Raw genomic sequence first — 25,674 nt, forward strand, 5'->3', positions numbered from 1 at the left:
CTACTACCTTTTTCACACTATTGTGCCATCTGAACCGAACAGCTCAGATCGTTTATTTTCACACTGTCCTTTCCAGTACAGTTCCAGCAACTATGGCAGATGTGTAATCAGGCCAGCGCAGTACACTACAACAATATTAGAGGGTCAGGCTCTGAAAGAATGCCGTAGGACAGGGACAGACAGCTGTCCCTCCTTGAATACTAACCTACTGTTAGCCTGGCACTGACACATTCTCACTACACTTCAGTATCAACCATCAGACAGTCATCACACAATCAGTCACCATCACTATCCTTGCAAGTGCTTTTCAAATTAAATTGACGCGCAGTGTGGTAATCAATTACAGATAATCTAAAAATCCAATCATTGCCCAGTGAGTCCTTGAGGAGACATTGAGCATGCAGTCGGATATATCAAGTTTGGTTTACCCTTTATGTGACATCTCAGCCAGTTAGCGCAGCAGGCAACAGTGCTATGCTTCATTTGAGCTTTTGAGTGAGGTTTAGTTTGACACAGTAGGTGAAATAATATCTCAGCAACGGAAGCAAAGGCTAACAGCAATAAATGGAGGAGAAGGTTTGAGAGCATCTTCATTTACCACATTCAAAATAGGGAAGTCTTGGGCTCAATTGAGTCATTAACTAAATCAATAAAAGCCATTCAAATAAATCCAAAATAAAGCCTTACAGAAAACAAGCTTATGCCTCTCTGGTATCCTGGCAACCACAGGTAGACCCCAACATGTTTTAGACTCAACTGTGGGCATAGTTCACCAGTCATCTTACTCAGTCAAGTAGGACTTAGCAATGGAGGATATCCCGAGTCTACACAAGACTGATTTCCTTACTCAAAGCTTTCAAAGACATTACTGGGACTTAGAATATATCTTTATGCTCTATCTGGTTCTAAATTGAGTTGGGCTCAATCTAATCACATAACAGGTGCTTCTACACAGTACAGAGACCACCCATGTCCCTGAGGAGATACTCAGTTCTTTAGTGTCTGACAGATCCCCTTACAAAAACAAGCCCTATTTCTGGAGTCATTTGGAGTCGAGGGTTTATATGCCTTCTCTGTGAAGCATTGGTTTCAGTACCCCACCAGGCTAAGTCAGAAATAAAGCATAGCGCCGTCAATTTGTCTGACTGACATTGCTCAATCATCGCATGTGATGCAACTTAAAGCTTAACGACTGTAGGCTCCTCGAATGTCGCGGAGTCTGAGCTCGCTGCCATCCAGGATCTCTTACCAGGCGGTGTCAGAGGAAGGCCCCAACAATTGTCAGACTCCAGCCACCCAAGTCATAGACTGTTCTCTCTGCTACCGCACGACCAGCGGTACCGGATCGTCCTAGTCTGGGACCAAAAGGCTCCTGAACAGCTTCTACCCACAAGCCATAAGACTGCTGAACAGGTAATCAAATACCTACCCAGACTTTTTTTTTGCACTGACTCTATGCGCACACACACTGCTGCTACATTGACACTCCAACACACACACACACATATTGACGCCACACACACACACATACATACATACACACTTTCACACACGCTGCTGCTACTCTGTTTATTATCTATCCTGATGCCTAGTGACTTTTACCCCTACCTACATGTAGATATTACCTCAATCACCTCGACTACCTCGTAACCCCAGCACATTAAACCGGTACTCCTTGTATAGCCTCGTTATTGTTATTGCATTTAAAAAAAAAATGTTTTTGGGGTGCAAATGTTCACAATTTTTCATACTTTTTAAATGTTTTATTTGATGTAGGCTTGTCACTCTCAATTCAGATTCCTGTCTTCTACCAGACTTCCACCACTACAGAAGATAGTGCTATTGTAACCACATTCGAGCTATGAATATCATTTGGGTTATGACCACTCTTAATGAGGATACTTGCTGTAAAACAACCACATGTGTCACGCCCTGATCTGTTTCACCTGTACTTGTGCCCGTTTCCACCCCCTCCAGGTGTCGCCCATCTTCCCCCACTTATCCTCTGGTTATTTATGCCTGTTTTCTGTCTGTCTGTGCAAGTTCGTCTTGTTTTTCAAGCTTACCAATGCTTGTTCCTGTCAGCTCATGTCTTTCGCCAGCCTCACCTTTTCTCGTCCTCTTGGTTTTTGACCCTTTCCTGTCCTGACCCTGTACCCGCCCGCCCGACCACTCTGCCTGACCCTGAGCCTGCCTGCCGTCCTGTACCTTTGCTCCTATTCTGGATTATTGACCCCTGCCTGCCTTGACCTGTCGTTTGTCTGCCCTTGTTACAATAAACATTGTTACTTCACACAATCTGCACTTGGGTCTTACCTTGCTTCCTGATAAAAAGCTTTAAAAGAGACACAGATCTCTTATTAATAGTCATCTGACACTAGCGGCTGTCTCCAAAGCCATTTTTAAAGAACTCAAATACTTTGCAGTCGCTGGGGACGTAAAAATAACTTAGAGAAAAGGGCAGCCTGACAAATACAACTAAGCTAAAGGGAGCTACAGCACTGCAAGTTAGGGTGACAGAGTGGGCAATGTCTACATGACACAATGGGAATGGTCAAATCATACAGACTGCAAACTCCTGCACTGCCCCTGACGAACTATGAGCATCACACTTTAGCACGATGGTAACGGTATTTGCACTGGAACTAATACAAAGGCCTAGTCATACAACTGCAGCACATTTTTAACACATTCTATATTGGGTTAGCCTCCACTGACTGGTTTGTGGTTAGAGAATGCTAATATTAGCACTTGATGTTTGTATACACACACCCACTACCACCAACATCTTCCTGATCCAAGACCGATTCTCGTAGGTCGCATACTGCACTGCACCTACAAATCATAAACAGTATACAATGAGCTCAAAGTATTGGGACAGTGACAAATGTTTTTTGTTTTGTTTTGGCTCTGTACTCCAGCACTTCGGATTTGAAATGATACAATGGCTATGAGGTTAAGGTGCAGACTGTCAGCTGAGGGTAGTTTCTTCCATATCGGGTGAACCGTTTAGAATTTACAGCACTTTTTGTATATAGTTCTCCCATTCTAGGGGACCAAAAGTATTGGGACAAATTCACTTGTGTATTAAAGAAGTAAAAAGTGAAGTATTTGGTCCCACATTCATGGCACACACCGACGACATCAAGCTTGTGTGTTGGATGCATTTGCTGTTTGTTTTGGTTGTGTTTCAGATTATTTTGTGCCCAATAGAAATGAATAACAAATAATGTATTGTGTCATTTTGGAGTCACTTTTATTGTAAATAGAAAATAAAATATGTTTCTAAACACTTCTTCATTAATGTGGATGCTACCATGATTACGGATAATCCTGAATGAATCGTGAATAATGATGAGTGAGAAAGTTACTGACGCACAAATATCATGGTTGCATCCACATTAATGTAGAAGTTAAGTGAGGACGTAAGTGGCGACTGTGGCTCTCCTTGTCAGTCACTATGGGCTTAAACCCTGTCAGTCTTCCTTATACTCAAGACCTTTAAAAAATAGATAAGCACTTTTCATGTCCAAGTCATGAATACTAGTCAAAATATTGATAAAAAACACAAATGAACAGAATTATCAGGGGAACTGTAACGGCTTTCCTCTTCCTCTTCTGAGGAGTAGCAAGGATCGGACCAATGCGCAGCGTGGTAAGTGTTCATCCTTTTAATAAACTGAACTGAAATACAAAGTAACAAAAGAGATCAAACGAAACATCTCCGTCAGGTGCAACACACACTAAACAGAAAATAATCACCCACAACCTAAAAGTGAAACCAGGCTACCTAAGTATGGTTCTCAATCAGGGACAACGATTGACAGCTGCCTCTGATTGAGAACCATACCAGGCCAAACACAGAAATCCCAAATTATAGAAAAAGGAACATAGACTGCCCACCCCAACTCACGCCCTGACCATACTAAAACAAAGGAACTAAGGTCAGAACGTGACAGGAACAAAACAGACAATAATATGGGGTCTTTGTTTCTAAACATCCCTGAATAATTAAATGACCATTGACAGGCTATGTGTGTGTAATATCTATTGGAGTCTTTTGTGTGACTTATTTCATTTTAAGGAACATCCATTCAATATAAACACTCAAAACAATATAGCCAGTCAATAACAATGTAGTTAAATACAATTAAAATTACCTGTGTAAGTGTATAGGCCTATCCCACTGAGCAAAACCAGTTGAAAATATGTACTTTCAACCAGTTTTGAAGTTGAAATGACATCTTTACAACCAGCTTTGCTTACTGGGATTGGACAGGAGTGCTCAGACACATCACTATTATAATACGGTATTTGCGTTTTCTTTGGGGATACCTTGAAATAGCTATTACACAGAGGTAGTACAACATCCATTATGATGGCTTATAAGGATCTTGAGGCAGAAGTTGTGATAATGCTAGCCTCCAGACATGTTCTAGCTAGAAGAGTGGGAGTGAGATGCTGGATGGAGGCTTCTGCTACATTGAGTGCTTAACCATGTCAAATAAGCCTCATGGGTGAACTGGATAAAGGAGGTCACCATGTTTCTAGCCTTTTGAATTAAGCAAGCTCTGCCCCTACACACACACACACACACACAAACAAAGCCTCTGCTGTACATACGCACACCCACATACACAGGGTCTTTCATGTAACATGGATGTTGGGTTTCGGTGTAATGTACTGTATGTACCCCATCCGTTAGCTGAGTACTTTCTGGTAGTACAGTTCTGTGGTGTATTCACTAGGAACCAAACGGAAGCAAACGGCAGATACAGGGATGTACTAACCTGAACTTGTCCAATAAGATACGCTATTTTTTGTTGCAAAATGTTTTTAGTTGGACACTCAAATTGGGGATGGGTTAAATTAATAGTAAGCAGCGTTAAATTTGAGCAGCGTTTTTTCTAAAAGCAGGATGCCGGTTTGGCACAGAAGTTGTTGGCCTAATTTCCCCATCATGACAAATAAATAACATTTTGCCTGGGACCAATTCAGGGTTTCCATGGGAACCCTGGAGGCAGAGCGGGCATCAAGCGGTGAGAGGACAACAACCCTAGGTGATGACCAGCCAGCCAGGGGGCAAACCCTTTGTTGACAGGCAGGGTATTTGTTTAATGCTGCTGGTTCAGTGGAACGTACCCGAACAGACCCAAATAATAGAACACAACACAGCATCACTCTCTCTGTCTGCTGCATCATGTGATTGATTTGTAAGGCCTTTCTCGCTCACTCCGTTTACTGGGTAACAATGATATGTCTGCTATTCTGCTAATTGTAGTTCACATTTCAGTCACATCAAGTGCAAAGCCAAAAATAAAGTATGAGACCTGTAATGAAAAATGTGTAAGGCAGATTAAGAAATTCCACAGCTGCCTCCAAATGTAATGCTGATGATAAAAAATGAAGATCCAGGGACAATGACTTCATTATTAGACTTCAAGGATTAATTAGAGACTATCGAGCCTAAAGGGGACTAATAAAATACAAAGAATAAAAGCAGAGATCGTGCACCTGCAGTGGCACCAAAATCTAAGATGGAGATCTCCCAGCAACCCCTGCTCTATACTTCAGAGCCAGAGTCTACGCTGTCAAAATAAGAGTCTCTCAATACAGGTCCCACACATGCATGCTGTGGAGTACAGCACTGTCTCTTGTCTTACACAGACAGGTACTCATCCTCAGGTGTAGTAGAGAGACCAGTGAGAATGAAACCAGAGCTGCCAGTCCCATCAGCAGTAGAGGGGGACTCCCATTAGAACAGCAGACTTAATTAAAGTTTCCTCTCCCATTCAGTCTGTATTCTGTACCCTCCCTGACTCCTTGCTCCACACACCGACGATGAAGGAAAACAGCAGCATGCACATTTTGGTGAATGAGTTAAAAAAGGAGAAGTGGAGTTCCTTCCCTGTTATTAAAAAGAGGCCAGCAGGGAGGGGATAGAGTGGATTATACACTAGTGTTTTTCCCAGAGTGCAGTGCAGTATAATAATTTTTGGGCAGCTCCACCACACACACACGCACCAGCTGACAGAGAGCAACTCAGTGGCGGGATTACAGGCGACTTCCGAGTGGATTATACACTAGTGTTTTTCCCAGAGTGCAGTGCAGTATAATTATTTTTGGGCAGCTCCAACACACACACACGCACCAGCTGACAGAGAGCAACTCAGTGGCGGGATTACAGGCGACTTCCGAGTGGATTATACACTAGTGTTTTTCCCAGAGTGCAGTATAATTATTTTTGGGCAGCTCCAACACACACACACGCACCAGCTGACAGAGAGCAACTCAGTGGCGGGATTACAGGCGACTTCCGAGGAGATCGTTACCTCACTCCTGTGATAAGGCTAAATTAACTAGGGTTTATCTCTCATTTAGGCACCAGGCTGTAATCTCAGCACAGAGAAAGTCCCACTGGAAGGGAGGGCAACTTCCCAGAAGGCCTGGGTGGTATTCATTAGGCACCAAACAGTAGAAAATGGACAGAAACAGGGAGGGACTACATGATTTTGTCCAAAAATAAACACTTGTTTTCCATTACAAAATGTTTTGTTACAATGTAACCTATTGAACTCTACTCTGTTGGAAGACCTGGTGGCAAGTGTGGTTATATAAGGGACAGAACAGACTGCCAAGACCATTTTCGGACAATGGTAAACTTCTTTGAGACTTTTTCAAATATTGCACAATAATGCCATAAAGTATGAGGATTTACATAGCTGTAAACTGAGCATTGAAATAAAAGATAAATAAAAAATAAACCTTTGTGCTCATTAATGCACTGCATTTTTTTCAGCAAACAATACAGAATACTCTGTCACCAAACTCCAACTTCAATCCCTAGGAATCACTTTGATGGACACCACATGATAGACAAGCTCAATGTTTTACCCTGCCCCCACCACTCTAACATATGAAAGTATAGCACGTTGAATGGATGAGAAATAAGCCATATATAGGAGAGAGGGATGTGGTCCTTAATGGTCTTTTCCTCCTGCTCCATTAATGTGCTTATCTTCTTAGCTAAATGTCCCTGCTTGTGAAAAAACGGCACACACACACACACACACAGTTCTAAGCCTCCTCCACCACAACCCACCAGCCAATGTACCACCCAAATTGCAGTGTCTAAAGCCAATGATGTTCAATAACAATCAGATACTGTGATATCATGTTTTGTCAACTATAACTCCCACTCAAACGAACAGAAACAGCTAAAGCTGACTTGGACCACTTTGTATGTAGGTCAATGGCTGGCACATTCGTGTTTGGCATGAGTGACACTGACTTCAGCTGAAGTGAAACAGAGTCACCATATTGCTGGGATGATTTTCGGAAACAAATGATGAAGGTATACATGCATGCTATTCAGAAAGAACTTTAAATTAACATTGTAATGGTGTCCAAACTATAGGTCGACCGATTATGATTTTTCAATGCCGATAACAATACCGATTATTGGAGGACCAAAAAAAGCAGATACCGATTAAATCGGCAGATCTTTTAAATGTATTTGTAATAATGACAATTACAACAATACTGAATAAACACTTATTTCAACTTAATATAATACATCAATAAAATCAATTTTGCCTCTAATAAATAATGAAACATGTTCAATTTGGTTTAAATAATGCAAAAACAAAGTGTTGTAGAAGAAAGTAAAAGTGCAATACAGTATGTGCCATGTAAGAAAGCTAACATTTAAGTTCCTTGAAAGCTGGTGGTTCCTTTTAACATGAGCTTCAATATTCCCAGGTAATACGTTTTAGGTTGTAGTTATTATAGGAATTATAGGACTTTTTCTCACTATACGATTTGTATTTCATATACCTTTGACTATTGGATGTTCTTATTAGAGGTTGACAGATTAATCGAAATGGCCGATTAATTAGGGCCATTTCAAGTTTTCATAACGATCAGAAATCGGAAATTTTGCGTTTTGCCAGCAGCTCTGCTGTTTATAACTTCAAGCCTATCAACTCCCGAGATTAGGCTGGTGTAACTGATGTGATGTGAAATGGCTAGCTAGTTAGCGGGGTGCGCGCTAACAGCGTTTCAAACGTCACTCGCTCTGAGACTTGGAGTAGTTGTTCCCCTTGCTCTGCATGGGTAACGCTACTTCGAGGGTGGCTGTTGTCATTGTGTTCCTGGTTCGATCCCAAGTAGGAGCGAGGAGAGGTACGGAGGCTATACTGTTACACTGGCAATACTAAAGTGCCTATAAGAACATCCAATAGTATAGGAATATGAAATACAAATGGTATAGAGTGAAATAGTCCTATAATTCCTATAATAACTACAACCTAAAACTTCTTACCTGGGAATATTGAAGACTCATGTTAAAAGGGACCACCAGCTTTCATATGTTCTCATGTTCTGAGCAAGGGACTTCAACATTAGCTTTCTTACATGGCACATATTGCACTTTTACCTTCTTTTCCAACACTTTTTTTTGCATTATTTAAACCAAATTGAACATGTTTCATTATTTATTTGAGGCTAAATTCATGTATTATATGAAGTTAAAATAAGAGTTCATTCAGTATTGTTGTAATTGTCATTATTACAAATACATGTAAAAAAAAATAATAATAAAAAAAAAATTTGGTCGATTCATCGGTATCGGCTTTTTTTGTCCTCCAATAATCGGTATCGGCGTTGAAAAATCATAATCGGTTGACCTCTAGTTCTTATAGGCACTTTAGTATTGCCAGTGTAACGGTATAGCTTCCGTCCCTCTCCTCGCCCCTACCTGGGCTCGAACCAGAAACACATTGACAACAGCCACCCTCGAAGCAGCGTTGCCCATCTCTCCACAAAAGACGCAGAGCAAGGGGAACAACCATTCCAAGTCTCAGAGCGAGTGCCGTTTGAAACGCTATTAGCGTGCACCCCGCTAACTAGCTAGCCATTTCACATCGGTTACACCAGCCTAATCTCGGGAGTTGATAGGCTTGAAGTCATAAACAGCTCAATGCTTGAAGCTTTGTGAAGAGCTGCTGGCAAACACACGAAGGTGCTGTTTGAATGAATGCTTACGAGCCTCCTGGTGCCTACCTGTAACGGCTCTCTTGTGGTGAAGGAGAAGCGGACCAAAATGCAGTGTGGTGGTTACTCATGTTCTTTAATGAAAAATGAACTATACATGAAATAACTCAAATATAATGAAATGTGAAAAAACCGAAACAGCCCTATCTGGTGCAAACACAAAGACAGGAACAATCACCCACAAAACACTCAAAGAATATGGCTGCCTAAATATGGTTCCCAATCAGAGACAACGATAAACACCTGCCTCTGATTGAGAACCACTCCAGACAGCCATAGACTTTGCTAGATAACCCCACTAAGCCACACACCCAATACCTAACAAAACCCCAAGACAAAACACACCACAATAAACCCATGTCACACCCCGGCCTGACCAAATAAATAAAGACAAACACAATATACTTCGACCAGGGCGTGACAGAACCCCCCCCCCCCCTAAGGTGCGGACTCCCGGACGCACATCAAAACAATAGGGAGGGTCCGGGTGGGCGTCTGTCCATGGTGGCGGCTCCGGCGCGGGACGGGGACTCCACTCAATCAATTTCTTAGTCCCTCCTCCTCGCGTCCTAGGATAGTCCACCCTCGCCGCCGACCATGGCCTAGTAGTCCTCACCCAGAACCCCACTGGACTGAGGGGCAGCTCGGGACTGAGGGGCAGCTCGGGACTGAAGCAGCTCGGGACTGAGGGGAAGCTCGGCACTGAGGGGAAGCTCGGGACTGACGGGAAGCTCGGGACTGAGGGGAAGCTCGGGACTGAGAAGAAGCTCAGGCAGGTAGTTGGATCTGGCAGATCCTGGCTGGCTGGCGGTTCTGGCAGATCCTGGCTAACTGGCGGATCTGGAAGAGTCTGGCTGACTGGCGGATCTGGAAGAGTCTGGCTGACTGGCGGATCTGGAAGAGTCTGGATGACTGGCGGATCTGGAAGAGTCTGGATGACTGGCGGATCTGGAAGAGTCTGGCTGACTGGCGGATCCTGGCAGACTGACGGATCTGGCTGCTCCATGCTGACTGGCGGCTCTGGCTGCTCCACGCTGACTGGCGGCTCTGGCTGCTCCATGTAGGCTGACAGCTCTGGCGGCTTCTTACAGACTGGCAGCTCTGGCGGCTCCGTGCAGACTGGCAGCTCCTTGCAGACTGGCAGCTCCTTGCAGACTGGCAGCTCCATGCAGACTGGCAGCTCTGGCTGCTCCATGCAGACTGGCAGCTCTGGCTGCTCCATGCAGACTGGCAGCTCTGGCTGCTCCATGCAGACTGGCAGCTCTGGCTGCTCCATGCAGACTGGCAGCTCTGGCTGCTCCATGCAGACTGGCAGCTCTGGCTGCTTCATGCAGACTGGCAGCTCTGGCTGCTCCATGCAGACTGGCAGCTCTGGCTGCTCCATGCAGGCTGGCAGCTCTGGCTGCGCTGAACAGGCAGGAGACTCCGGCAGCGCTGGAGATGAGGAAGGCTCTGGCAGCGCTAGATAGGCGGGAGACTCCGGCAGCGCTGTAGAGGAGGAAGGCTCTGGCTGCGCTGAACAGGTGGGAGACACCGGCAGCGCTGGAGAGGCGAGGCGCACTGTAGGCCTGATGCGTGGTGCTGGCACTGGTGGGACTGGGCCGAGAACACGCACAGGAAGCCTGGTGCGGGGAGCTGCCACCGGAGGGCTGGTGCGTGAAGGTGGTACTGGATAGACCGGACCGTGAAGGCGCACTGGAGCTCTTGAGCACCGAGCCTGCCCAACCTTACCTGGCTCGATGCCCACTCTAGCCCGGCCGATACGAGGAGCTGGAATGTACCGCCCCGGGCTATGCACCCACACTGGGGACACCGTGCGCTCCAAAGCATAACACGGTGCCTGCCCGGTCTCACTAGCCCCCCGGTAAGCACAGGGAGTTTGCGCAGGTCTCCTACCTGGCGTAGCCCTACTCCCTGTGAGCCACCCCCCAAGAAATGTTTGGGGCTGACTCTCAGGCTTCCGTCCGCGCCGCCGTGCTTGCTTCGCCAACTCCATTTTCCGATAACCTTCCGCGCACTGCTCCATCGAATCCCAGGCGGGCTCCGGCACTCTCCCTGGGTCGACCGCCCACCTGTCTATCTCCTCCCAAGAAGTATAGTCCATACTCTTGTAGTCCAAACCGTACTCTCTTTGGGCTGCTCCTGTTGCCTCTTCTCCTGCTGCACCTTGGGGCGGCTACACTCCCTTGGTTTAGCCCAGGGTCCTCTCCCGTCGAGGATTTCCTCCCATGTCCAGAATTCCTTATTACGTATCTCCTGCTGCCGCTGTATTTTCACCTGCTGCTCCTGCCTGTTGACACGCCGCTTGGTCCAGTTGTGGTGGGTGATTCTGTAACGGCTCTCTTGTGGTGAAGGAGAAGCAGACCAAAATGCAGCGTGGTGGTTACTCATGTTCTTTAATGAAAAATAAACTATACATGAAATAACTCAAATATAATGAAATGTGAAAAACCGAAACAGCCCTATCTGGTGCAAACACAAAGACAGGAACAATCACCCACAAAACACTCAAAGAATATGGCTGCCTAAATATGGTTCCCAATCAGAGACAACGATAAACACCTGCCTCTGATTGAGAACCACTCCAGACAGCCATAGACTTGGCTAGATACCCCCACTAAGCCACACACCCAATACCTAACAAAACCTCAAGACAAAACACACCACAATAAACCCATGTCACACCCCGGCCTGACCAAATAAATAAAGACAAACACAATATACTTCAACCAGGGCGTGACACTACCACCGCTCAGTCAGACTGCTCTATCAAATCATAGACTTAATTATAACATAATAACACACGGAAATACGAGCCGTAGGTCATTAATATGGTCGAATCCGGAAACTATCATCTCGAAAACAAAACGTTTATTCTTTCAGTGAAATACGGAATTGTTACGTATTTTATCTAACGGGTGGCATCCATAAGTCTAAATATTCCTGTTACATTGCACAACCTTCAATGTTATGTCATAATTACGTAACATTCTGGCAAATTAGTTCGCAACGAGCCAGGCGGCCCAAACTGTTGCATATACCCTGACTCTGCGTGCAATGAACGCAAGAGAAGTAACACAATTTCAACTGGTTAATATTGCCTGCTAACCTGGATTTCTTTTAGCTAAATATGCAGGTTAAAAAATATATACTTCTGTGTATTGATTTTAAGAAAGGCATTGATGTTTATGGTTAGGTACACGTTGGAGCAACGACAGTCCTTTTTTGCAAATGTGCACCATTATATCCATTATATGCAACGCAGGACACGCTAGATAAACTAGTAATATCATCAACCATGTGTAGTTAACGAGTGATTATGATTGATTGATTGTTTTTTATAAGATAAGTTAAATGCTAGCTAGCAACTTACCATGGCTTCTTACTGCATTCGCGTAACAGGCAGGCTCCTCATGGAGTGCAATGTAATCAGGTGGTTAGAGCTACTGCATTCGCGTAACAGGCAGGTTCCTCATGGAGTGCAATGTAATCAGGTGGTTAGAGCATTGGACTAGTAACCGTAAGGTTGCAAGATTGAATCCCATAGCTGACAAGGTAAAAATCTGTCGTTCTGCCCCTGAACAAGGCAGTTAACCCACCGTTCCTAGGCCGTCATTGAAAATAAGAAAGTGTTCTTAACTGACTTGCCTTGTTGAATAAAGGTGTAAAAAAAATAATTTAAAAAATTGCCAAATCGGTGTCCAAAAATACCGATTTCTGATTGTTACGAAAACTTGAAATCGGCCCTAATTAATCGGCCATTCCGATTAATCGGTCGACCTCTAGTCCAAACTAGTGTCACGCAAACTAGACAAAAGTCGAGGTAACAGTTAGGTGAGCAAATTTCCATTTGACACTACAAAAACATATTCTCGACTTAATCAGGTTTAATTACCAGTCTCTAATGTATGTGTAGCACATGGGGATGTGTGAAACTTACTCCTCAGCTTGAAGAGTCCCAACTTGCACCAGCAAATAGCTAGCTTTTCAAGTGTTGCTGACTGGTAAGATGCTTTGGGAGGGTGGTTATGTGTGCTAGCAAGGCAGTCCTGGGTTTGAGCCTTGGTGCGAGCCAAATCAGGAGGAAGCAGTACTCACTAAGCAACCAGCATGATGTCATATGCACAATGCATGCTTAAAGGAAAGTGAAGGCTACTGTAAGCCTGGTCCCAAATCAGTTGTACTGTATTCATGATCAGTTGTGCTGTATAGCCAACTCCTATTATAGACAGCACAAACAGATCTGAAACCAGGTGAACAGTAGTCTTCACTGTATACAGCCATCTCCATCTGGAACAGCAACAAAACATTCCATCCATCTTTTCAGGAGGAACATAAGAAGGGCATTGGAGTTGAGTTTAGCCTGAAGCCGTGCTTCAATACGAGTGTAAATTAAAAATGGTTCCTTATACAGTGTCTTTTCAGAGATTCAGAGAATATAGTGCACCCTGAAAAAAGATTGTTCAGTGTAGCATTCACATGCTGTTCTATTCTCATCATGATCAGTGGGTGGATGTTGGTTGCTTTAACATATAATGTTAACACCAGGGGGTTAATACATTAGAATGATTAGAGACTATATTAGATTCCTTTGGATGTGTCATTTCAGCCACATGGTCATTTTAGTCAGGCAGTCATTTCAGTCACAAGGTCATTTCAGTAATTTTCCATGTCATTTCAGTCAAGTCCATCTGTCATTCCCTGGATGAAGAAGCTACCTTTGTTAGTACTCAGTAGGTCAAAATAGAAATGTTCAAAAGTTCTGTCAATCACTTACATCTGCAAAACATTTGTGTTTGCATTACAATTCCAGTGAAATAAATGCCTTTCAATCAATAATAAAATACTGTTTTTAAATGGTAGAATACTCAGAGATGAATTCAGCATATTTAAGGTCCATTTAACATTTTAACACCAGGGGATTTGCTGCTGTATGAATTATAATCTATAGTGACATTAGCATTAGAAGTTTACAATGTTTTAGTTTTTTGTTTAGAATAACTAAGTCACTCTCATTAACTCCCTAACAGTTGCCAATTGGCCATAGTAAAATGTGTTGGTTATTCTTCTTAAAAACATTAATTACATACCGGTATGTATAAATGCTTATTAATACTTTTTAACAACTTGCAAACTGTTAAAAAAAACATGTATTAATGCTTATTCCTTAATGATCATGAAGTGTTGCCAAATGAATGCACAACCAACCTGGCTGAGTAGTTGCTGTAGAAGAGTCCAGAATCACTGACACTCTGAGGCATGTAGAACCGTAGTGCTTGGAGCTGGTGGCTATCCATATTGATTACAAAAAAAAACACTTCTTTTTGAAAAACACCTTCTTTGTATTTGTTGCAAAACTGTCACATTACTGGGCTTGCTTCCAGAATGCCATACCACACTTTAAAATGTAACTCTACAGATCAGTTGTTTTATTATCCTCAAAAGATTATTCAAACCCATCAGGGAACAACTTGACAGTAGTCATAAAACTGTTTTTTTTTTCATTAAGAGGGGACTCTCACAAACCCCCCCAAATATGCCCCTTTTTTTCTAGTCTGAGTGCAGAGTAAACACAAATCCAGCAACAAAGAGATTAGCGACGATGAGGTCACTGAAAGGCCTGTTGTAGGGCCTGCTGCAGACGGCTTGTGATCATATTACAGATGGCTGATGCTCCTAGTGGTGCTGCTCCTGTAGGCATCACCCCCTGAGTGCTGTTGTCCTCCTGTTGTTCTTCTGTTTGCCTCTGGGATATTAGCCTATATCCTACCCCAACCCCCCACCCAGCTGTGACAGGGTGTAGACCAAACATACACACACTGAGAATTTACAGATTGTGTGTGTGTGTGCGCGCATGTCGCCATGGCCACCCAGCATGCAGGGCCTGTTCGTAGTCTGTTTTAATTGGGATGCCCCTTGCTGTGCCATCCAGCACTGGATTTACAATGAAGACAATAGGACAATGATGGAGTGATGAGTGTTTGCACTCTGAATAAGGTCAAATACATATAGTTGATCTGTCTGGCACGCAAGTCAATTAGTCTACATACAGACAATCATATACATTGCATTCGGAAAGTATTCGGACCCCTTGACTTTTTCCACATTTTTGTTATGTATCAGCCTTCATCAAAAATCGATGAAATAAATACACATCCTCATCAATCTACACACAATACCCCATAATGCCAAAACAAAAAAAGGTTTTGAGAAACGTTAGCACATTTTCTTACAAAAAAAAAGAAAGAAAAAAACGTATTTACAAGTATTCAGACCTTTTGCTATGAGACTCAAAATTGAGCTCAGGTGCATCATGTATCCTTTGATCATCCTTGAGATGTCTCTACAACCTTATTGGGGTCCACCTGTGGTAAATTCAATTGATTGGACTTGATTTGGAAAGGCCCACACCTGTCTATATACAGGTCCCACAGTTGACAGCGCATGTCTGAGCAAGCCATGACGTCGAAGCTCTGAGACAGGATTGTGTTGAGGCACAGATCTGGGGAAGGGTACAAAAACATTTCTGCAGCATTGAAGGTCCCCAAGAACACATTGGACCATCATTCTTAAATGGAAGGAGTTTGGAACTACCAAGACTCTTCCTAGAGCTGACCACCCAGCCAAAACTGAGCAATCGGAGGAGAAGGGCCATCGGGTGACCAAGAACCCGATGGCCATTCTGACAGAACAACCTTCCAGAAGGACATCACGGCATCACTCCACCAATCAGGTCTTTATGGTCAAGTGGCCAAACGAAAGCCACTTGACAGCCCGCTTGGAGTTTGCAAAAAGGTACCTGAAGAACTCAGACCATGCAAAACAAAATTCTCTGGTCTGATGAAACCAAGATGAAACTCTTTGTCCTGACTGCCAAGTGTCACGTCTGGAGGAAACCTGGCACCATCCCTACGGTGAAGCATGGTGGTGGTAGCATCATGCTGTGGGGATGTTTTTCAGCGGCAGGGATTGGGAGACTAGTCAGGATTGAGGGGAAAATGAACAAAGCAAAGTATAGAGAAATCATTGATGAAAACCTCCTCAAGAGCGCTCAGAACCTGAGACTGGGGGGTTCTTCCAACAGGAAAACGATCCTAAGCATATAGCCAAAACAACGCAGGAGTGGCTTCAGGACAAGTCTGAATGTCCTTCAGGGGCCCAGACAGAGCCCAGACTTGAGCCCGATCTAACATCTCTAGAGAGACCTGAAAATAGCTGTGCAGCGACATGCTCCATCCAACCTGACAGAGCTTGAGAGGAACTGCAGAAAGAATGGGAGAAACTCCCCAAATACAGGTTTGCCAAGCATGTAGCGTCATACCCAAGAAGACTCAAGGCTGTAATCGCTGCCAAAGGTGCTTCAACAAAGTACTGAGTAAAGGGTCTGAATACTTATGTAAATGTGATCTTTAAGCTTTTTATGTTTAATACATTTGCAAACATTTCTAAAAACCTGTTTTTGCTTTGTCATTATTGGGTATTGTGTGTAGATTGATGAGTAAAAAACACGGTTTAATCCATTTTAACGTAACAAAATGTGGAAAAAGTCAAGGGGTCTGAAAACGTTTTGAATGCACTGTACACGCAAGCACACACACATACACACATCTCAGTAGACATAAAGTACCATGACACATACAACTTAATTGGAAATGGAATGTTGTGATTTGAGTAATGGTGGGTGGTTGACATATGAGCCAGGGGGCCGTCTCTAAACTGCACTGTGTGGATGAGCCGTCCCATGCTTCGTCCTCCAACCCTCTACACCCTCAATAACACAATTTCTTGTTGTGTCAGAAAAAAAGCGGAACAATCTCAAATGTTATTATGATAGCTACGCTATACTCTGACTAGTTGACATGGAGTCGCTGAGGGTGAGAGCACCACTATGGGTTGAACCACTGTTTTGGATTGGTTAAATTAGTCCTCCTCAGTTAGGATTGGTGGGCAGAGTATTGGGACGAACTAGGCTGAACATAGGCCATTGTCAAGCTGAATTACTATAAGTGACTCTGTCGCTCCAAGAATAAAAAAAAAACTCAGTGATCAGTGATGCTAACATATAGCCTGTGGCAAAGATATTGTTGGTATCAAACATTGGATAGAGACACATCAGAGATGGGTAGGTCATCTCAAGTCTTCCAAACTTTAAGGAATTGCAGTAATGACATGGTGTGTGATCACCAAGGATAAGAAAGGGGTAAGTAAGTAGTAGACACATGGCTACTGGATCCAGCCCTTCCCCCACCCCAAGCCCTCTGTAACTGCAGGTCCCTATCTGTCACTAATCATTATCCTTAAAGGGAAATTCAGCTAATTTGGTACTGTAGTGACTAGCTAGTTAAGGGCCTGAGGAAGCACTACCACTAGGGAGTTAGGCTAGCAGCTAACACAACTTATCTGTTTGATGTTATGGGTCTGTTGTCAACTGAAAGGTAAGGAAGATAGCAGAGGGGGAGAGAATGCCAGAGAGAGAGAACGAGAGCAGGGGTAGTTAGGGTTAGAGAGGGGGGAGAGAGAGGCTGAGGTAGTTTAAAAGCCAATAACTGTAGGTTCAGCAACAGCAAAGCTCCCCAGGGTTGTCAGGCCCTGTTGTGCCTCCTGAATGCAGATCCCTGACCAGAGTGAAATCAATATGCTTGTCATTCTATATGAACTGTTATTTTCGACCAAATGCAATTTTCACAAGCTCATAAGGATAATATATATTATAAGCTTGTTATTATACCATTAAAATGTTAAGCGGTCTCCAACTGAGTTCACTTTGGCAGTAAATGCATTCAGTTTGTCAAGTGACAAGGTTCCTAAAACTGTTACTCCTGGCATCATTGTGCTTACAGTCAGTTGTAAGATTTGTCCACAGTCCTAAGGGGCGGCAGGGTAGCCTAGTGGTTAGAGCGTTGGACTAGTAACCGAAAGGTTACAAGTTCGAATCCCCGAGCTGACAAGGTACAAATCTGTCGTTCTGCCCCGAACAGGCAGTTAACCCACTGTTCCTAGGCCGTCATTGAAAATAAGAATATGTTCTTAACTGACTTGCCTAGTAAAATAAAAAAATTAAATTAAATGTGTGAAACATGGCATTGGACCTTATCAAGAAAGTCATAAAACAGCTACATTCCCCTACTCCAAATCAACAAACAATGCACAAACACAACAAGGTTGTAAAATCCCAGTGATGTCATATAAAGCATCCCTAGGTTATTCTTCCCGCATACTGACGACATCACCTGGGTTGTGTTCAATAGGGCACTGTAGCAGGATGTCCTTCCCTGTTTAACTCTGTTTTTTTCCCTTCCGTTTGGCACTTAATGAACACAACCCTAAAAATCCAATCCTCACAAATCACCATGTCCTAGTCAGGGCCAATTCCATTTCAATTCAAGAAGTATTCCTATTCCCCTATATTTCAGTTTACTTCCTGAATTGACTGAATTGAAATGGAATTGACCCCAACCCTGGTGCCAGTCTTTCTAATCTCCTTTGTTTTTGAGACCCAGCTAGCTTGTGGTGGGAATCCCACCATACTACACAAATTAGCATTAGCTTAGCATTCCTGAGCATGGACAGTCTGTATACAAGCGTAAGATGGGATCAATCCTCTCTGAGGCAAAGCTGACACACTGATTGAAACTCATCTCCTTTTCCTCTGGGAAGAATGGAGAGATTTATCAAACTCATTCCTCTGAACAGCTGGCTGCAGTCTCAGCTCAGTGGATTGAAGGAAACACTCCTTGGAACTGTTCAGTGTTTTTACTGACACAAACAGCCAATGGTTTCTTACCGAGCTGAAAACAGAGATTCCGTGTTGTATAGGAACTACCTACCAAAACCATTTTCTTCTAGGCCATAAGCATTTGATATTATTGTATTTACATTGTTGTCCAATCACATCTCTGATCAATACACTTCACACCTGAATAGTAAAATATTGAACTATTTATTTATTATTTAACTAGGCAAGTCAGTTAAGAACAAATGTACAATGACAGTGGGTTAACTGACTACTTCAGGGGCAGAAGGAGAATTTTTACCTTGTCAGCTCAGGGATTTGATCTAGCAACCTTTTGGTTATTGGCCCAACACTCTAACCACTAGGCTACCTGCCACCCTGTGGCAGAGAGCAACTTCAGTTTTATTTTTAATAACTAGCTACCAAAACCATTTCTCATCTTGGATGAGAAAGTCAAGCCTATTCCTGAACATATACTATAAACAGAAAATTCTGAGGCAGATGGACAAGGCAAAAGCAACACAGTGAGAAAGGCAATTATCCTTACCCGAAGTCATCAAAGGAATACATGGTTGGCAGGTGGTGTCAATGGAGGAGGTAGAAGTGAAATCCTTTTGCATAAAATGAAAAGTGGCGGAGATTACATGGAAAGGAAAGCATTAGTGAGACTGGAGAGTATGTGGAACGCACACCTCATCTTCTATCTTCTTCAGACAGGTAAAAATAAATAATCATTCTAGAAGCACAAGGATCCTCATTAAACTGATGTGAAGGAAAAAGAGAGCAGCTGGCTTAGAGAGTGAGTGAAGAGAAATGGAAGGAGTGAGCGTGACAGTGTGTTTGTCTGAGAGTGAGAGAGGAAGGGAAAGAGAGAGAGAGAAGGCGATAGCAAGTGCGTGCGAGAAAGTCAGTAAGAGAGAGTCAGAGAGAGAGAATGAGAGAGAGAACAGAGAACATGTGATCACGCCAGCCCAGTCACCTTGCCTATACCCACGTCCACTCAAAGGATTGGAGGTCTGTATAGCCTATCTGCTTCTGAGGAGTCTCGCCCATTGAAAGCACTGAAAGAGCCACATGATCCCTGTAACCAGTGTATAAGCACGGCATGCTGGCCTGGTCCCAGATCTGTTTGTGCTCTATAGCCAACGACTATAGTCTTTGTCAATGCCAAACAGCAGATCAGGGACCAGTCCAACGGCATGATAGGAACTTGTAAAAATGTCTCCTGGCAACACTGTCACACATGCACCTATCTTAGATTTAGTATTTTTGCTGAAATACCTACACAATTTCACATTAACATTTGATTAATTTCATTCTGTTGCCAAATAAATTAAAACTCTGGTCATTTAGCCTAATTTCTGACAGATCCTAATATGCCTAATATGGATAAGCAGGTTTTTCATGACTTTCACTTGACCTATTTGCCACTGCACAGCTTCTACACTTAGTGTTACTGCAGTTATTTATGGCATCGTTAATTAGGGGGATTCTTCCTCAATGAGATTCCATCAGTCTGATGCAAGCATAGATCAATAAACTGCTATGCAACAAAGCAAAGTGTGGAAAACAAAAAGCATTCTCTCAGCCCTGCAAAGGAGGGTTTAGGTTCATTGCTTCAAGGAGCCTTCAAGGAGCCATATATAGGGTTAATTGCTACTACAATGAAACAATATGCTAGTGGGAATCTATAGTCCAACAGACAGTCGAACCAGGGTGTTTTGGGTGTTCTGATGATGATCCTGACACACACACACACAAACTGAAAACAACATGCAAAATAAGGACTCTTCTACATGTATGGTTGGTTTCTACATGGAGTGGGAATACAAGAAGCGGAATCTGGATCTTCATCAATAAACTGCAGAGGACATCATCTTTAGTAGAATACGATGCATATGATAAGGTTAGGGCTCGTCGAGCTGGATCACACGAGAAGCCACTAATCTGAAAAGCCTACAGGAAAACCTATAACTCAGCGTTTTCACATCGCCAGCTACCTTTTTTTCCGGCAGATGAGTCACCGTGGTAACCGCGCTCAAAAATCATTCTGCATTAACGTTTCCCAGGAGATTTTCTCCATATGCAATGACTGAGTATGGCTGGCAGGGAGAATACAAAGTCATCATAGCATGATAAAACACTAATGCTAAAGCTATAAATAGTCGTGCATAGGACAGCAGTGGAGTGCAGTGGCTGCAATGGAAGCACTGAGGTTGAATAAATCATTTAATTAAATCTTTCCAGTCACCTTGTGTCCTTCTGAAGATGTAAGACTTCCCTTTGGCTTCCTGACTGAAAGAACAGCTTCTGGTGAGACATAGGTTACAGGACACATGGAGAGCTTCAAAAAGCATGATATAAGACACTTACACACATTCATCCCTCTATACAATGAGACAATATATGAATCATATAATACATGTATGCTATGGTGTTAAATGAGATGCATCAACTTGTCAAACATGTATCAACTGCGTTTCAGTGATGTTACACTCCAGCAGATTTGGAGGCATGGGGATGTATCCTTAGAACAATGTGACATTTTTCTGTGCAGTGTTTATCAGGATGTACCTTATCTATCTTTCATCATTTGGGGTAAATGGAAAGCTGTGCCTTAGGTCTATAACAACGTCACAGTGGTGCCAAATGGCTACAAAGAAAGCATGACCACACGTGGTATGTGTGTGTGTGTGTGTACACTAGGGTTAGTCTGATAGCTACCCGTGTTTAATATTAGTCTGATGTACTTCGTGGGAATATAACATTTGACCGCTGTAGCGCATTCGACTGTGTTAATATAAAGCCATAACTCTTCGCTCTATACAGCTCCATGAGCGCATATACAGCCATACATGCCATCACTGTCACCATGAAGACAATCACATGTGCAACCACAAATAGTTCACACACAAAAGAGTGCCCTGCACATGCTGATGAGCAAACATCTAAAAACAAAGAGTATAGGACAAGGAACTACACCTGTGTCCATCTGTCAGAGAATATCCAAAGCTTCAAATCTGGAGCAGCAGGTAGCCTAGTGGTTAGAGCATTGGTGGATCGATTCCCAGAGCTGACAAGGTAAAAATATTTTGTTCTACCCCTGAACAAGGCAGTTAACCCACTGTTGCCTGGTAAGGCATCATTGTAAATAAGAATGTGTTCTTAACTGACATGCCTAGTTACATTTTTCAAAAATTCTTGAATTATTGCTTTGGTTTTCACAAGCAGATAGAGATTGCACAGATAGATTTACAGACTCCCTACTGTATTTTTCCGTAGAGTATTCAGGTAGGCTATTCAGGTCTTGGTGACTGTATAGGCTGCTGCATACCAACATAACCGAAGGTCCCAAAATACAATTGACCCACAGGGCACAGGATTTATTTGACACTTTAAGGCAGTAGCCTTTCAATATTCTTTCTCCACCCAGAGAGCTGAGAACTGTAATTTGTGTCAAAGCTCTCAATCATTCTATTGTCTCTACTAATCTTTAGGTGTGTTGTTGTTTGTTGACTGAGCTGATCTACCATAATGATGCAGCTAGATATTGGATCACTAAAAAATACAACTTTTACATTTACTGTGTAGTTTACCAATAAATAGTGTGACGGTGAAGTGGACATACTCGATATTTATATCCCAAAATAAATAAATGATCTTACTACAATACATTTTAATAGACAGTTGGCAAAAATAGATACGATCTTGCTAGATCTTCCACATTTTTAAGTTTAAGTTACAGCCTTATTCTAAAATTGATTAAATTACATGTTTTCCTCATCAATCTACTCACAACCTATAATGACAAAACAAAAACAGGTTTTAGAATTTTTTGCAAACTTATTAAAAATTGAAATACCTTATTTCCATAAGTATTCAGACCTTTTGCTATGAGACTCAAAATTGAGCTCAGGTGCATCATGTTTCCATTGATCATTTCTACAACTTGATTGGAGTCCACCTGTGGTAAATTCAATTGATTAGACATGATTTGGAAAGGCACACAACTGTCTATATAAGGTCCCACAGTTGACAGTGCATGTCAGAGAAAAAACCAAGCCATGAGGTCGAATGAATTGTCCGTAGAGCTCTGAGAAAGGGAAAGGGTACAAAAACATTTATGCAACATTGAAGGTCCCCAAGAACACAGTGACCTCCGTCATTCTTAAATGGAAGATGTTTGGAACCACCAAGACGCTTGCCGCCCGGCAAAACTGAGCAATAAGGGGAGAAGGGCCTCAGGGAGGTGACCAAGAACCCGATTGTCACTCTGACAGCGCTCCAGAGCTCTTCTGTGGAGATGGGAGAACCTTCCAGAAGGGCAACCATCTCAGTACACCACTAATCAGGCCTTTATGGTAGAGTGGCCAGACGGAAGCCACTTCTCGGTAAAAGGCACATGACTACCCACTTGAAATTTGCCAAAAGGCCCCTAAAGGACCCAGACCATGAGAAACAAGATTATCTGGTCTGATGAAACCAAGATTGAACTGAATGCCAAATGTCACGTCTGGAGGAAACCTGACACCATCTCTATGGTGAAGCATGGTGGTGGTAGCATCATGCTGTGGGGATGTTTTTCAGCGGCAGGGATTGGGAGACTAGTCAGGATCGAGAGAAAGATGAACGGAGCAAAGTACAGAGAGATCCTTCATGAAAACATGCTCCATAGCAATCAGGACCTCAGACTGGGGAGAATGTACACCTTCCAACTGGAAAACAACCCTAAGCACACAGCCAAGTGGCCTCGCCAGAGCCCGGAATTGAATCCGATCTAACATCTCTGGAGAGACTTGAAAATCGCTGTGCAGCGACACTCCCAATCTAACCTGACAGAGCTTGAGAGGATCTGCAGAGAAGAATGGGAGAAACTCCCCAAATACAGATGTGCCAAGCTTGTAGCGCCATACCCAAGAAGACTCGAGGTTGTAATCCCTACCAAAGGTGTTAACAAAATACTGAGTTAAGGGTCTGAATACATATGTAAATGTGATCTGTTTTTTGTACTTTTTTAAAATAAATTTGCAATCATTTCTAAAAACCTGTTATTGCTTTCCATTAATGGGGTATTGTGTGTAGAATGAGGGACAAACTATTTAATTCATTTTAGAACAAAGCTGTAATGTATCGAAATGTGGAACGTCAAGGGGTTTGAATACTTTCCGTAGGCACTGCATTTTATACATTTACAAAAAATATGGGGGATTGGAAATGATGCAGACAGTTACATTGATGGAAGCCAGTCTATCTGCATTATTAAAGCTGATCTACCCCCCAAAGAAAAATAAATAAATGCAGCTAAACCAGTCAATAAAATAGTTTGTGTGGTCTCCTTTCAATGACAACATTGCTATTTCATGCAGACAATCCAATAAAGGAAATGGATAGGTGTGTACAGAAGAAAGATGAATGGAATAGTATGCTATGGACTAGAGAAGGAAAAAAGGTTGATTCCATAGTTCTGTAGGCTACTCTATAAACCCCTTTCCTGTACAGGACACACTGACTTCACGCGCGACTATTGGCGGCAGTAAGAAAGCCATCACCATCTGTGGCCATAGGCTAGATTTAAGTTATTACTTCGAAACAAAAACGTTTTGGGGTTATGCTTACAGTGATGTTTTGCTTCTTGCTTGAACAATTGCTAAGACTATTTGTTTGGGATCTTTACAAAATGACTATTTTGGATGCATCAATTGTTAGCTAGACCAGTAAAATGGCCAAAGAGCCATTATACTTAAAAAACAAACATATTAAGCAGGACATTCTTACGAGCCTCAAAAGTAATGTGAAATGCACACCTAAGCAACATGTAAATATAGTTCTAGAAGAACAGCACCCTTGTTCTGCCACCAATTTGCGCGCATCGCCCTCGTGCAGCAATGTTTGCAAACGCAGAAAGGGGTTTTTGTAGTTCATTTTACCAGTGATCCTTCACAAATAATGGATTTGTCTATTGTTTAAATTATCTAATGTATGAATTGGCTACTTTGAAAATGTAGCCTACCATGTTGTGATGACTGATATACAATATATAGTGGAAACGTTCACATAAACATTACTATAAAGGAACATGTCGCGTTCTGACAAATGATGCCACAATGCAAACCCAAAACATGCGCAATTGCTTACCTCATTTTTCTCTCCTATTCAATGAGACGATGACATGAAAAAAATGGACGTATGTGGATGTTTACCTGTCAGACCGTTTGTAAAGCAGAACGTTCTAATTCACTATAACTAAAAGATCCTTCACCAATGTAGGCTACACCAATTATGTATGCCTGTTGGCAATGCAATGTCAGTCTGTTGCGAGAAATGCAATATGAAGATACGAACGTTCTCTTTCTCTCTCAAAAGCTTTGCACTCCGCTTATTCTCTTGTATCCTTAATTCCATTTTCAAAAGATGGTCGCTGTTGTCTCAATTAGAAGACGGGGGGATTGTGGTTGACTGCGCCTCTGAGTTGCCATATTTTCCCCGTATTTCTGGTATTTTGGAAAGTGGAGATTTCATAAAATAGCCGACATCAGCATGCGACCGGTCCATTGCTGCCCACTTGCGACGACCACCGAGAAAAGCATCCTATTCATCTTCCTCCTCCTCCCCCTCATCTTTCTCTCTCTCTCACACACGCTCTCTCTCAGAACAACATAATTCGATTATAATATAATCACTCATTCTAAATATTATACCCTGCATCAATTGTAAATATCAGACCTTTCCTTTCCCAATCATTTCATCATTTCAACACACCTAAAATAAACTTTGGAATTTCAAAATGTAAATCAAGAAGAGGACCAAAAATCAGTCCCAAAAAAATTGTGTTTACTGTCAAACACTGTGTTTACTGTATTCATACGTGTATTCATAAACCATTTTAC

General features: G+C 42.7%; 1 protein-coding gene across 3 annotated transcripts in view; it reads right to left on the reverse strand.

Moving 5' to 3' along the window:
- LOC115138237 (ena/VASP-like protein) overlaps positions 1-25,334 on the reverse strand; it is a 69,439-nt gene extending 44,105 nt beyond the window's left edge. For 2 of the 3 annotated variants that reach the window (XM_029674891.2, XM_065025600.1), the window contains exon 1: positions 19,335-19,675. In XM_029674891.2, the coding sequence (XP_029530751.2) occupies positions 19,335-19,357 (23 nt within the window). In that variant the 5' untranslated portion in view covers positions 19,358-19,675. Of the gene's footprint in view, positions 1-19,334; positions 19,676-24,922 lie in introns of those variants that run through there. The other variant, XM_029674892.2, reaches the window with a different exon arrangement.
- Between the last annotated feature and the right edge of the window lie 340 nt (positions 25,335-25,674).

This window comes from Oncorhynchus nerka, linkage group LG12 (assembly GCF_034236695.1).
Source record: "Oncorhynchus nerka isolate Pitt River linkage group LG12, Oner_Uvic_2.0, whole genome shotgun sequence".
Classification (NCBI taxonomy): Eukaryota; Metazoa; Chordata; class Actinopteri; order Salmoniformes; family Salmonidae; genus Oncorhynchus; species Oncorhynchus nerka.